Genomic DNA, 14,315 nt, shown 5'->3' with positions numbered 1-14,315 from the left:
TATGAGCACAGGAGATCAGGACACATGCACAGAGGGTGGCCTCGTGGAGGTGCAGGGAGAAGGCAGCGTGTATGAGCCAGGGAGGGCGAGACCACCCCAGCTGGCACCGAGATCTTGGCCTTTTAGGCTCCAGAGCAGTGAGAAGGTGGGTTTCTGCTGTGCAAGCTGCCTGGCCCAGGGGCCTTTATCAGGGAAGCCTCAGCTGCCTGACTCAGGTTGGGCATTGTGCGGGGACCGGCGTGGGTGACACCCAATGCCTCCTACACTCCTCAGTGCATGCCGGCGAGGATGGGCAACACCAGCTCTGGACGTGGGGCCACACACGGCAGAGGGAGGACAACTGAGGCATGTGGGTGGTGCCTGGGCAACCCTGACTGCTAACAACGTGATTCTGCATCTAGACAGAAGGGAGAAGAGGTGGTGGGCATGACACTCCGCCACCTGCCCTCTGCCTCTGCATGCGCCCCTGCCCAAAGGCCCAGGTCCTCTCCATGACCTGTGCCCCCTCACATCCTAAGCTTGGCAGCTGCCACCACCGCCCCTCCCCCTCCCTCTCCCCCTTCTCCTCCTCTTCCTCCTTCTCCTCGTTCTCTTCCAGACCTGCCCAACCTCCTTGGGTCACCCTCAGCCCTAGTGCTACATATCAGATGGGCATCAACTCTGGGGTCTGCCTGTACCCTGGGACCAGATTTCTAGAGGATGGCAGGGGCTGGGTCCTCAGTGACACCCAGGATGGCCCAACACCACCTGCTGTTTGCGAAGTGGACAGCTAGCTCTGAGGTACGTGAACAGGGTGTGCTGTGCCCGCTGTTCCCGGGCCATGTCGAATGTTTTACAGGCCAGCATGGCGGCAGTATCCATTTTATATGAACGCATTAAATGCCCTTTCAGTCTCAGCGTCCTTCTCCATCCCCCGCGGCACCTCCCTGAAGGGGCTTCCTGTTTCTGAGGATTAGATCAGGGATGGGGCTCATGAGGTGCTTAGCGCTGAAAACCTCTCCCCACTATCATTTCAGCTCAAGCTGGGCTCAGGAGAGGACCTTGACAGAGAAGCCTCTTCTTTGCAAAGCAGTCGAACATTGGGTGTTTTAAAAGAAAGTTCCCTTAAGCTAAGCATGCCAACAGCAGCACAAGAACGTCTCCCAGGCTCCGGCCGTGCCTTGGTACAGATGGGAGGAAGGCAGTGTTGGCTGGGGTTTGCTCTCTGTGTGTCTGACGGGGTCTGGGCAGGGCAGCCGGGTCACTGTCCTCATTCCCCTCCCTGGGCTCAGTTCCCAGCTCTGTGATGGGAGACGAGGAGTCAGAAGAGAGCTGGGTAGGCCTGATTTTCCCCAGTGGTAGGAGGCTGGGCCTTTTTCTGGCTTTCTCCCCACCTGACGCCAATCACACAGAGGTGCTTGGCAATGGAACTCAATACCCCTGCGTTCTCCCGGCCCCCGGTACAAGCGGCTTGTTTAGACCCACAGAGATGGAAGGGCTGGGAGCTCGCTCACTTCACTCCTGTCCCCACTGGCTTTGGCCAGCCCCAGGGAGGCGGCTGTCCTTCTATGGCCACTGGGGAGGCCTGTCATTAAGGTCACACGGTCTGACCCCTCCCATCTCCATGTGAAAGCAGAGAGGCTAAGGCTCATAGAGGGCTAGTGACTTGCTCCAGGTCACATAGCTGGGAGGAGGCACAGCAGGACTCCAATGCCAAGCCTTGCTCTACCGCCCTTGGCCACTGCTGAGAACTGCCAGGACGTGCTGGCTCCCATTCAGCCAGAACAGCCCTGCCTTTGGCCTCAGGACTCTTTCCTCCTTCCTCAATGGCCCCCCCAGTCTCCAGCTTCCTCCTGGCTCCCATCCACAGTAGTCACCACTCAGGCCTCTGTGCACAGGGGAGACCTCACTCAACTTTTCCAAAGGAAGACTGCCAGGGGCAGCACCTGGAAACCCACAGCTCACATGACCCGCATGGCCGGTCCACGCTTCCTCCACCAGTCACCCAGCCCCTGGCCAGAGCAGGGGCCCCTCTGAGCTGAGCTGTCCCTGCAGCCACCTTCACTGTTCTTGGGGCTTATCTTGGGCTACTCACAGGCACAGGGCCACCCCCTTCCCACCCCAGGGTCCTGAAACCCACATGCAGTCCCCTGAAGATCACTGGCTCCTCAGATACAGGACCCAGAGCCAGAACCAGAATGGGCCATGAGCCGCAGCCCCAGGAAGCTGTCTGTGACCAGGGGCAGCTGGGCCTGGGCCCCTCTTAGCCACGGCACCTCTGAGCACCCTGCACATCGGAGCCTGCCCATCCACCAGACGGGAGGCTCTTTGATGGCAGGGACCCTTGGGTCTTATTCACCTCTGTGTTCACAGTGCCCCACCCCAGTGTGCACACAGTAGGTGCTTCATGGCTTGTGTGTTGAGTGACCATATGCTCAAACGGCTGCTGCGGGGGTGGTGGGGACAGGACAGCTAGGACCACATCCTTCTCACCTCCGCTGAGCACCCTAGCCTGATTCCAGGGACGTCTAACATGCTGTTTGTAAACCAAAAATTAAATGCTAGGGTTCCTGAGCCATCTGAACTCCATCCGCTCTGCCAGGGCACCCCAAAGTCAACCTGAAAGCAGGGGTCAGACATGCCTCGCTGTGCCCGCCTCCCTTTAGAATTCAGGAAAAGCCGACCAGCATTTAACATCACGGCAAGACTTAGAGTCTGATAGGGAACCTTACAGTCTGCTCTGCATAGCCTGTTACAGCCTTCTACCTGGAGGCTTCATTTGCATGACAAAACCTCGGGCTCCACCAACAGACACTGCTTTCTATAGATAACACTTCCAACCAATTGCCAATCAGAACGTTTTACAGTTTTTTGAGACAGCGTCTCACTCTGTCGCCCAGGCTGGAGTGCAGTGTTGCAATCTCGACTCACTGCAACCTCCACCTCCTGTCTCAAGCAATTCTCGTGCCTCAGCCGCCTGAATAGCTGGGATTACAGGTATGTGCCGCCGTGCCTGGCTAAGATTTTTAGTTATGGTAGAGCGGGGGTTTCACCATATTGGCCAGGCTGGTCTGGAACTCCTGACCTCAAGCGATGCATCTGTCTCAGCCTCCCAAAGTGCTGGGATTACAGGTGTGAGCCACTGCGCGGGGCCCATCAGAACGTTTTCAAACCTGCCGATAACCTGGAAGCCCCTGCTCTGAGCTGTCCCACTTTCTGGACCAAACCAGTGTAAATCTTGCATGTATTTTCATTGGTGTCTCATGTCTTCCCGAAATGTCTGAAACCAAGCTGCACCCCAAACATCCTGGGCACCTGTTCTCAGGGTCTCCCGAGGGCTGTGTCATGAGACATGGCCACTCGTATTTGACTCACAGTGAATCTCTTCCAATACCTTAAAGTTTCACTCTTCTGGTAGACAGGTCCTTGTCCTCAGGGAGCGCCCATCCCCACGGTGTGGAAAAGGCAGCCAGGCAATCAGGACCCCCTTCCAAGCTGGGGAGAACAGTGAGTGCCCCCTCCTCCCTATGGCAACCTTGCCTGGGCCAGGTGCTCAGGGGTCGGCCTTTTGCTGAAGAGCAACCTTGAGACAGGGATAGGCTGGCACCTGTGAGGGTCCCAGAGCTCCCCAGGAGCCGGCACAGAGGAGCTAGGACCAGTCATTTCTCCTTTTGATTGGCAGGTAGCAGGAAGACGCCACTTCCACCTGGGTGTGGGTTTCCCAGAGCCAGTGAGGCTGATGCCGCCTGGGCTGTGTTTTCCCAGGCCTGCCTGCCTTCTGCAAATTCTCTCCTTAACTGGCTTGCACTTGACAAACAACACAGACCAGGACAGCTCTCCCTCCTACCCCCAGGCCAGAAAGCGCCAGGCCCACTGGGACAATTAGCCCAAGGGGACCTGAGATGCGTATGAGAACCATTAGGCCGGAGGGCGCTAAGAGGCCAGAGGCTCTCATGTACTGCCTCCATGTGTCGGCGGAGGCCAGCTAGCCTCTGTTAAAAATAGCTGCTTCAAAAGCAACTGCAAACAGAGCCCAGGAAGGCCGCCGCCCGCACAGGCCCCAAGCACAAGGATTCCTTCCTCCTCGTGCTGGCAGCATCCAGGCTAACTAAGTGAGCCCCTCCCGCTGGGTCAGTGACCCGGAGGTCAGCACGGGCTGGCATCGGTGCGGAGGGTGGAACTGCTGCTGCTGCCTGGCCAGTCAGGCCCCCTGCAGGTCCCACAGCCAGCTCCACAGCGGGGCCCAGGACCTGGGAGCTGACGCCGGCCTCCCTCCCTGCCGTTGAGGGGACCTGGCTGTGGCTGTGGAGCTCCCTTTCCTAGCCCTGGACAGTCTCCGTGTGGTAGGAGTTATTAAGAAATTCTTTTAGGAGACAGAGACAAAAAGGGGACCCTGGGAAATTTTTGTTTTCAAAGCAGCTCTTAGAGCCAGGCTGGCAAAGGCCGGCCATTAGAAACTGGGTCCACCTGAGCATGGTGATTCCCGTGGCCTTCTTGCCCTTGCCCCACATGTTCCTGGCAGCATGGCCGGCCCCACGCATCCCCACTAGCATGGGACATTGTGGCGCCCTTCATTTGCATATTAAAAGGCTAGAGTGAGGGCCAGATTTTCCCCAGGGCTAGTGACTGACATGCCTGGTCAAACCAATCCCCTGAGCCCTATGTAAATCAGACACTGCCTCCTCCAGCCTCTATAAATACCTGGCTGGTACAGGCACCACCTGAGGTTCTTTCTTTTGGCTTTGGAGCCCCTACTCCCTCTGTCTCTGCACGGTGGTGCTTCTTCCTTCTTCCTTCTTTCTTGCCTATTAAACTCTCCGCTCCTTAAAACTACTCCTTATGTGTTCGCGTCGTTTTTTCTAATTCAACTTGAGGCGAAGAACCTGGTTCCTCCACTTATCGCAGCTGTACCATCGGGAGACAGGCTGGTGTTCCCCACGCACACGTGCGAGCCACAGTGTGGTTTGGTGGCCTCAGCATGAGAGGCTCCCCACTCAGGTCCCTTCCACAGGCCTTCAGTGGGCATGGAAGGATCTCACAAATGGTGCAGGCCCTGTAGTCACTTTGGGGTCACAGACTGTGGCTTGCTGAGGGGAGGGCTGCGCCTCGCTCATCCCGGAGACCCAGGGCAGCCCCGGGGCAGCTTGTACAATGAATCATGGACCGCATCAGCCATTTCAGAGGACGATGGAATTCACAATTCCAGCTGGCTGCTGCCATCCTGGCCAAGCTCACAGTGGGATTTCATTGCATGACTCTTCTGCCACTGTGGAAGGCAGAAAAGGGCAGACTTCCCCTGGGGCCCCTCCTCTGCCAAAAGCAGAGCCACTAGGAGACCATCAGAGACACAGGTGGGAAGCCAGGGCCCCTGCCTGCCCCTTTGCAGGCCTCCAGCCCTGCCTGCTCTGCTGACCAGCAGGGGAGCTGCCCTTCCAGGAGGGGTCTGGATGCTGGGCATCCTGTAGCTTCACCACATGGGCCTACATCTGAGTGCTGTCCCGAACCCCATGAGACACTCTGAACACCCCACTTTGTTCCCTGCAGGCACAGATGCTCATACAAAAGCCCAGACCTGCTGCTACAGGACACTGGAGTCACTCAGGACCCCAAAGGTAGCATGCGTGGTGGACTGGATGAGGCATCCAGGACACCCCACGTTTGGAGGAAGTGGGAGGCCAGGGGTTGCTGAGATGCGCAGCGGGATGAGGACACAGCCTGAACTGCAGGCCTTAGGGGTGCCCTCGGGTCCCACACCACCAGCCAGACGGGGCCACAGACCACTCTCGGGTCCCAGACCACCAGCCAGACGGGGCCACAGACCACCCTAGGGTCACAAAGCACCAGCCAGACGGGGCCACAGACCACCCTAGGGTCACAGAGCACCAGCCAGATGGGGCCACAGACCACCCTCGGGTCCCAGACCACCAGCCAGAAGGGACCACAGACCACCCTCGGGTCCCAGACCACCAGCCAGAAGGGATCACAGGCCACCCTCGGGTCCCAGACCACCCTCGGGTCGCAGAGCACCAGCCAGATGGGGCCTGCCCCCAAATCACTAAGCTAACGGGAAAAGTCAAGCTGGGAACTGCTCAGGGCAAACCTGCCTCCTGTTCTGTTCAAAGCCACCCCTCTGCTCTCGGAGATGAATGCGTCTCTGACTGCCTCCTTCAGAGAGGGAAACCAGAAGCTCAAAAGAAGGAAGCCATTTGTCTCTTATCTACCTATGGCCTGCAAGCCCCCTCCCACGCTTTGAGTCTTTCCACCTTTGCTTCGTTGTCCTGCCTTTCCAGACCAAACCAACGTTCATCTTGCAAGTGTTGATGGATGTCTCATATCTGCCTAAAATGTATAAAACCAAACTGTGCTCAGACCACCTTGGGCGCACGTCATCAGGACCTCCTGAGGCTGGGTCACAGCCATGCATCCTCAATCTTGGCAAAATAAACTTTCTGAATTAGCGGAGACCTGTCTCGGATTTTCGGAGTTCACAGAGGTGAGGGTGGTCTTAGGGACTGTTTGGGACCCCCTCACACTGTAGCGGTCCTGGAGTTATCAAATGAACAAAAAGGTCAGCAGGCCAGCCAACGAAGGCTCTTAGATGCCTCTTTGCTATGTGCACCCCAAAATTCGTGTTGGAAAGTTGGTGTCCCTTGTGGCAGACTCTCCGGGCAACAGAGTGAGGCTGCCTTAAAAAAAAGTAATAGATGTCCCTTATTAAAAATTATAGAAACCTTTTAAAAAGTATAAATAAACACAGAATCATTTCTAATCTCTCAACCACTTTTTGTTGGCTGCCTTCTAGCATAGGTGTACCTAAAAATGGAAGGGGTTCAGTGTATGTGCACTTTGGGAAGCGATTATTCAGGAGGGCTCTGCCTACGTGAATGGATTGACGCTGTGGGAGCGGGTTCATTACCTCCGGAGTTTGGCCCCCTCTTCTTTCTTTGTTCATGAACTCTCACCCTCTCTCCAGCTCCTGCCACGGGGCGGCTCTCACCAGATGCCAGTACCATGCTCTTGGATTTCCCCACCTCCAGAACCAGGAGCTGAATTAATTTCTTTTTAAACAGATTACCTAGCCTGTGGCATTCTGTGATATAAGCAGTCAACAAAGATGCTCTTATTCCCTCTGCGTTACTGCTCAGCAGTCTACCCGTTTGCCCCTTCCTGCCTCCTTGCCCCCATCCTGCCGCCCGTGGGACTGGACAATGAGCCCACAGAACCCGGTCAGTGTCCTCTTCACTGAACAAAGGTTGTACGGGAGCAGCGAAGAGTACATCAGAGACACCAGTAAACGCCACCAACCTTGTTTCTGTCTTCAGTTCTGGCTGCTTGTCGACATGCCGGATGCCAGATGGAGGAACCTGTTGACAAATTCCCAACAGGGAAGTGATTAGCGTTATTTCCCACATTGCAGGGGCCTGTGTGGAAACACAGAGAAGGGAGCTGGACTATGCACAGACGTACACTTGGACTCCACCCTCCAAGCGGCCCTGAGCAGCCTCTGTGCTGGAGCTAGTGCCGGGCAGAGGGTGCCCAGATCACAGTCCCCGCCCCCAGGGGCTCAGAGCCCAACTATGGGATGGAGGCAGGAAACAGGCAGGGAAACACACTGCTATGCACTAACTGCTTCCTGAGTCTTAAGGAGGCTGGGCGGCAGGCATCTCACCCAGCCTGGGGCAGCTGGAAGAGTCTTCTCTGAGGAGGGGGTATTAGAAGGGGTTTCAAGTCCAGAGAGGAGGTTCCCTGGCTAGGATGTAGGATTGGCTGCCTGCATGTTGAGGGCAATGGCGGGGCCGGCCTGCAGACAGCTGAGGCTGCAACCTGGGTGGGAGCCAGCCTTGGGGAGGGGACTTTGGGGACAGGACTCTAAGCTGAGAGGTGGGAAGAGAGAACCTCAGTCGGGAAGTGGGCCTGCTCCTTAGGGTATGGGGTATGTTCAGTGGGAGCTGGGCATAAGGCTCAAACTGGGCACAAGGCTCACCCCACCCTGTCACTAATTTACTCAGTCTCCAAGCCTTCTTGTATCTCAGTTTCTCTAGCTGTCAGCTCTGTCCAGCCACCCATGTCAATAGCCACTACCATCAACATAACAAGGTCACCCAGTACCAAGTACCCCCAACATCCCTGGTACTCTGGTCTCTTTTCTAATTCAACCTCTACCTGCCCCAGGTCTTTGGTATTTTTCCACCTAAGAATAGAGCTAATAAGAATTCTACCTTGTCAGGTCACTGGGTGAATTAAGTAAAATTAAGCAGAGGTAATAAAGTAGCAGAAAAGTGCTTTGTTGTATACAAATGTTAGTTGCATCAATGCAACCCTTCTTGTGCATGGGGGACTCAGTACATGTCCGCTCTCCCTGTCCACCTTCCCATCCTTCAGGACCCGGGGCACTTGCTTCTCCTGGGGCCTCCCTGAACCTCAGCCTGACCCACCTGCATGGCTGTGTCTCCATCTCTCACCCACTGCTCCCATGAAGGTGAGGGCTGTGGCTGACTCGTGTATCCTACAAACAAGCCACACAGGCTGGCACATAGTCAGGGCTGAAAAGTGTGTGTGGAATGAAGAAACTTATCCCATCTCCTGCCTACAAAGCCTTCTGGGTCATGTGGATTTCATAATATCTCCTTTCTGGGGACACAGCAGCAACTCAGAGCTCTGAGAGATGGTGACTGGATTACATATGTGTGTGAGTATATAGAAAACATTTCTTGTTTGTAAGTATAAAAAATGTTGTGACCTAAAGTAATAGGGCCGGGCACGGTGGCTCACACCTATAATCCCGGCACTTTGGGAGGCCAAGGCAGGCGGATCACCTGAGATCAGGAGTTCAAGACCAGGCTGGCCAACATGGCAAACCCCCTATCAAAAATACAAAATTTGGTCAGGCATTCTGGTGGGCACCTATAATCCCAGGTACTCAGGAGGCTGAGGCAGGAGAATCACTTGAACCTGGGAGGCGGAGGTTGCTGAGACTGTGCCACTGCACTACAGCCTGAGCGACAAAGCAAGACTTTAAAAAAAAAAAAGTATAAATAAGATGAAAATCACTTCTAATCTCTCACCCGCTTTTTGTTGGCTGCCTTCTAGTAGAGGTGTACCCATAAATAGAAGGGGTTCAGTGTACATATGCAATTTCTCTCTCCTCTCCTGTCCTCTCCTCCTTCCTTCCTTCCTTCTTTCTTTCTGAGACAGGGTCTCACTTTGTCACCCAGCCTGGCACGCAGCGGTGCAAACACAGCCCACTGCAGTCCGCACCTCCTGGGCTCAAGTAATCTCCTGCCTCAGCCTCCCAAGTAACTGAGACTAACCACGCCTGGCTAACTTTTCAGTTTTTTGTACAGATGGGGTGTCACTATGTTACCCAGGCTGCTCTTGAACTCCTGGGCTCAAGCAATCTGCTTGCCTCAGCCTCCCTAAGTCCTGAGATTACAGGTGTAGCCACCACAGCCAGTCTACAGACACAATTTCATATCCTACATATTTGCTTAAAAATGTCTTGAACATTTCCTCATTAAATTAAATATCAAAACGTGCAACTTTAAGGGCTACATAATATGGATAGGCGAATTTTATCTCTACTCCTCTCCTGATCTTTCTTTTCTTTTCTTTTTTTAAAGACAGAGTCTCACTCTGTTTTCCAGGCTGAAGTGCACTGGTGCGATCTCAGCTCACTGCAACCTCCACCTCCCAGGTTCGACACACTCTTGTGCCTCAGCCTCCTGAGTAGCTGGGATTACAGGCATGCGCCACCACAACCAGTTTTAGCAGAGACGGGGGTCGCTGTGCTGGCCAGGCTGGTCGTGAACGCCTGACCTCAGGTGATCCTCCTGACCTCAGGCGATCTGCCCACGTCGGCCTCCTGAAGTGCTGGGATTACAGGCCTGAGCCCCTGCACCAGCCTCCGCTCCCGATCTTTCTCAGGTGTTGCTTATTTCTAAACGACGCTGCAGGGGCTCCACTGCACACAGCAGGCACACATTCCTAGAAATGGAGTCTGGGCTCAAAGAGTGGGGTCGTGTTTAGGGCTCCTGAGATTTTTCTGGCAATTTCCCAATTTTCATCCCTATCAGTTGCGTAAGAATTTCTCACCAACATGGGGCTCACACTTCCTTTTCATCTTTGTCACCCCAGTGAGAAAAATGAGGATCTCATTATTTTAATATGGGCATCTTAACAATTAGTGGGATCTAACGCCCCACCCCGTGTTTACGGAGTGTCCATGGCAGGAGCAGTGGTGGCATTGCGGCGGTTGGGCTGCCTCGTCGCTCAGGAGACCATGGGGGTCGCTGGGACCCATGCTTTTCAGAGCTTTTACTGCAGCAGGATTTGTGTGCCAAATAATATCTGCACAGAGCCCTGTCATTCCTGGAGGCTACACAGAGGGTCTCAGGATGACAGGGCAGGGTGGGGGCCCCCAGGAAGCCTGTGCCAGGGAGCAGAGCCTGAAAGCCGCACAGCTGGTCTGACCTGTCATCATTCAGACTGAGAAATCCAAGTCTGGAGAGGGGATGGGCCTGGGTTTGACATCCCACAGAACCTCACAGCAGAAGCAGGGGCCGGCCTCAGCCAGTCCTGAAGGGTGCCTTTGTTCCTGAGATAAGGTTACCCTTGATGTGAACTTGTGTCCCCCAGCTGCCGTCCCAAGGCCATTGTGCTCAGCGTCCACCAGGCCCCGCTGTCTAAGGGCACCCTTTACTGTGGTAGCCAAGCCCCATGCAGAGCAAGTCCCCCACCCAGACAGCCTGGCACTGCTGGGACGGTCCCAAAGGACCCTTTGATGGGCTCTCGAGCAGAGACTCAAGGAACAGGCAACACCGGGGATGAGGCTATCCTGTCTGACGTCACCTCACTGGGTTCAGCCTGAGAAAGGGAGGCCTGTGTGACCCACAGCCTGGTGATGATGGCTGCATGAGGTCATTCAGCAGCCTGCAGGGGCCTGCACAGCAGACGCTCTGACAGCCGTCTCCCCGACTCAGCCTGGCCCAGCTGGCCTCTGGGAGCACTGGAGACAGAGAATCTTCAAGAAGGAGTTGTGGCTAAAGAGACCAAGTCTCAATATCAGACCCCCCCTCGCCAGGACCCCTCTGCCCTATCCAGTCCATCATCAGGCCTGGGGGCTGCACTCCAACACACGGCCGCTGTCCCACCAGTGCCCCTGCGACCTCTGAACCCTCTCTCTTCTCAACTAGGCCTCGACCGTTCCGCAGGCCGCCACCATCACCTTCACAACCCATCCAGTCTCAGGCCTGCCTGGCCCAGTTTCAGCAAGAATCCTGCAAAATCAGTTTGGCAGGAATCCCCGGGCCTAGAAGCCTCATCTCCCTCCACTTCTGATTGAGTTCCTCATCCCTTCCTTGAAGTCTCAGTCCCCACCCCGTCTTCAGCGAGCATCTCACGGGGTCAGTTCAGCAAGAAGCCCAGTACCTCCAGCGACTTTCCACCAGCGGCCCCACGCCTGCTCATCGGCTGCAATCCCCACTGTCTGCCATTCAGAATCTCACCCTCTCTCTTCCATTGTGATAGTCCTGACTCCTGTTGCAAAGTCCAGAAGTGTCTTCCTTACTGGTCTTAACGAGGGCCAGAATAATTTTCTTTAGCAGGGAGGGCTCAGGGAATGAATAAGCAATATGTAGGGGGGTGGTCAGCGTGATAAGATGAAGTGCAACTCTAGGAGCCTGTCTGCAAGGAGAGTGATGGGGCTCAGAATATGACACCCCAAACAGGACTAGGAGGCCAGGATGTGCCGCCCCTGACATGCCCCTCTGGCATAAGGGTTATTTTGAGTTGATTACTGGGGAAACAGCAGACTCAGAAAAGCACTGAAAAGCGAGTAGAAGTGACCATTTTATAATGGGAATCGAAATCTCCAAAGGGAGCCTCCATCTCTAAGGGTGTCTCCTCTCTGCACCAGGAAGATCAGGATGACCCAAAGTCCCTGGGGTCTCTTCTCCACGGAGAAGATGCACAGCACTGCCCCCCTTGCCTAAGGTCCCCTCCTGTCCCATCTCGATGTAACTGCCTCCCCACACCCTTTCTTCTTTGTTGTAGGGAATGCTGTTGTCTCAGCCTGAGGTCAGAGCTGCCTCTTTGATGGCTGGGCATGGTAGCTCACACCTGTAATTTCAGCACTTTGGGAGACCAAGGCTGGCAGGTTGCCTGAGGTCAGGAGTTCGAGACCAGCCTGACCAACATAGTGAAACTCCGTCTCTACTAAAAATACAAAAAAAATTATCCAGGTATACTGGTGCATGCCTGTAGTTCCAGCTACTCGGCAGGCTGAGAGAGGAGAATCACAAGAACTTGCAGTGAGCCAAGTTCTTGCCACTGTACTCTAGCCTGGGCAAGACAGCAAGACTCTGTCTCAAAAAAACAAAAACAAAGACAAGAAAAACCCCAAAGCTGCCTCTTGGAGATCTGCCCCTGCGTGTCCTCATTTCTCTGGGCTACCTCTGGAGCATACACGAGGTGCACGTGTCAGTAAGCTTCCGTTCATCCTTCTCTTGCTAATATGCCTTTTGTTACACGGATCTGTCCCAACTAAGAATGATAAAAGGTAGAAAATTACATTTCTTCCCCCTACAAGAGCCATTGCCTCCCTCCTCCCCTGCCACTGGACCCTTGCATTGTGAAGATATAAAGGGTAGCCTAATGCTGCCATCGGAAGTTAATTTAATTGTGAAAATGAGAAGCAATGAGTTAAAAAGGGTTGATCTGGGAGGCGGAGAGGCGACCAGTCATCAAGCTCCAGTCTTTCTTCAGTCTGGCAGCACACAGGACACCCTGCCTTTGTGATAACAGTGATTTTTTCTTTTTGTTTTTTTGAGATGGAGTTTTGCTCTGTTGCACAGGTTGGAGTGCAGTGGTGTGACCTCAACTTGCTGTAACCTCTGTCTCCCAGGTTCAAGCAATTCCCTGCCTCAGCCTTCCACATAGCTGGGATTACAGGTGCCAACTAATTTTTGTACCTTTAGTAGAGACAGGGTTTCACCATTTTGGCCACGCTGGTCTTGAACTCCGGACCTCGTGATCCACCTGCCTTAGCCTCCTAAAGTGCTGGGATTATTAGGCATGAGCCACTGCACCTGGCCGATTGCAGTGATTTTTTTTTTAATGGCTTGGGGCATTTCCCATGAGGCCCATTAGAAATCCGCTAAGTTTCCCTCCAAGCTCTCCTGTCACCAATGCTCGGTGGGGCTGGCTCTTCCCTTGCTCCTGGAAGAAAATCTACGGCCCTGCCAGTGGCCCTCAGGACCTTGCTACCAACCTCTGTTGTGGACAGAGGGGTCACGGCAGGCTGGGGTGGCTGGTGCAGGAAACACCTGAAACTCCTCATTTGGACTCCTTGAGCTGGGGTGGCTTTCTAGAAGGGCCTAACGTGGCAATGGATGGTAACAGGCGGCAGTTGCTTACGCTTTGCTACTTGGAGCCAACCAGCCAGCACTTCTGGGTCCTGGTCTTTGGCCCGGCCCTTTTCCTTTCCTGCTGGTCTCGGGCTCACTGAGATTGTTGGACACACAAGGCGGGCTGAGGAGGCCGTCCGGGCATGTGCCCCACCTGCCTTGCCAGCTCTCCACTGTGGCTGGGCTGCTCGTGACCTAGCGAGATGACACCGTAGCCAACCCATTCACACCCAGCACATGGTGTGGACCTCTTAAGAGTAGTTCCTTGCCCTAGGGGACCAAACAGCACATTTTATTTTTTACCTTGAAGATACATCTCTTCTCCTTCTGCGAACATCTGGCCGCACCTGACACATAGCGCGCAGGAAGGGTGGTAGTGCTTCTCCCCAGCCTGCGAAGAAAGCACAAGGCAGAACGTTTCTACTAAAGCCAGAACTGTTGGCTGGGTGACAGCACCCGGAATGGATACAGCATGCCCTGTGCACAGGTACGCAGGGGATACTGGAAGGGCCAGCCCCCACCCTCGGGACCCAAGACCCCTGAGCAAAGCCTGGACCAGGGGGTGCCCTCAGGCTGTCCAATGCACCCCATGGGGGAGTCTGGGCTGCACTTGCTCACCCTGCTCAGGTGGGCTGCTCCCTACCAGGGCAGTCCATGAGGGGTCAGCCTCCTCCACCATGAGGAGCAGTTTTAAGGAGTGGAGAGTTTAACAGGCAGGGAAGAAGGAAAAGGGCAGAGGGAGGGGAGGGAAAGAGGACACATTTCCCCAGGTGCAGGAATTAGAGGAGTGGGCAGAAAAGGATCAATACTTTCCTCTTCATATCTCTGTATCGCTCAGTGTGTTCAACGTGCATTTTGTTTTTAACATTCTTAAAATTTATTAAATTAGATTACAAACACTAATACTGAAATAACCCAAATAAATTACATTGC

General features: G+C 54.6%; 1 protein-coding gene across 36 annotated transcripts in view; it reads right to left on the bottom strand.

The window, feature by feature from the left end:
- The window catches only part of ABLIM2 (actin binding LIM protein family member 2), a 183,463-nt gene that overhangs the window by 76,778 nt on the left and 92,370 nt on the right, over positions 1-14,315 (bottom strand). For all 36 annotated transcript variants that reach the window (XR_004261560.1, XR_004261561.1, XM_032254094.1 and 33 more), the window contains exons 7-8: positions 13,686-13,773; positions 7,285-7,343 (exon numbers count right to left, since the gene is read on the bottom strand). Coding sequence is in view for 34 of the 36 variants with exons in the window: in XM_032254094.1 (XP_032109985.1) it covers positions 7,285-7,343; positions 13,686-13,773 (147 nt within the window). In the remaining 2 variants the exon portion in view is untranslated. The remainder of the gene's footprint in view (positions 1-7,284; positions 7,344-13,685; positions 13,774-14,315) is intronic.

This window comes from Sapajus apella, unplaced genomic scaffold (assembly GCF_009761245.1).
Source record: "Sapajus apella isolate SASKATOON/1434 unplaced genomic scaffold, GSC_monkey_1.0 scaffold85, whole genome shotgun sequence".
Taxonomy (NCBI): Eukaryota; Metazoa; Chordata; class Mammalia; order Primates; family Cebidae; genus Sapajus; species Sapajus apella.
The sequence above is the reverse complement of the archived record's forward strand: the minus strand, read 5'-3'. Positions and strand labels throughout refer to the sequence as shown.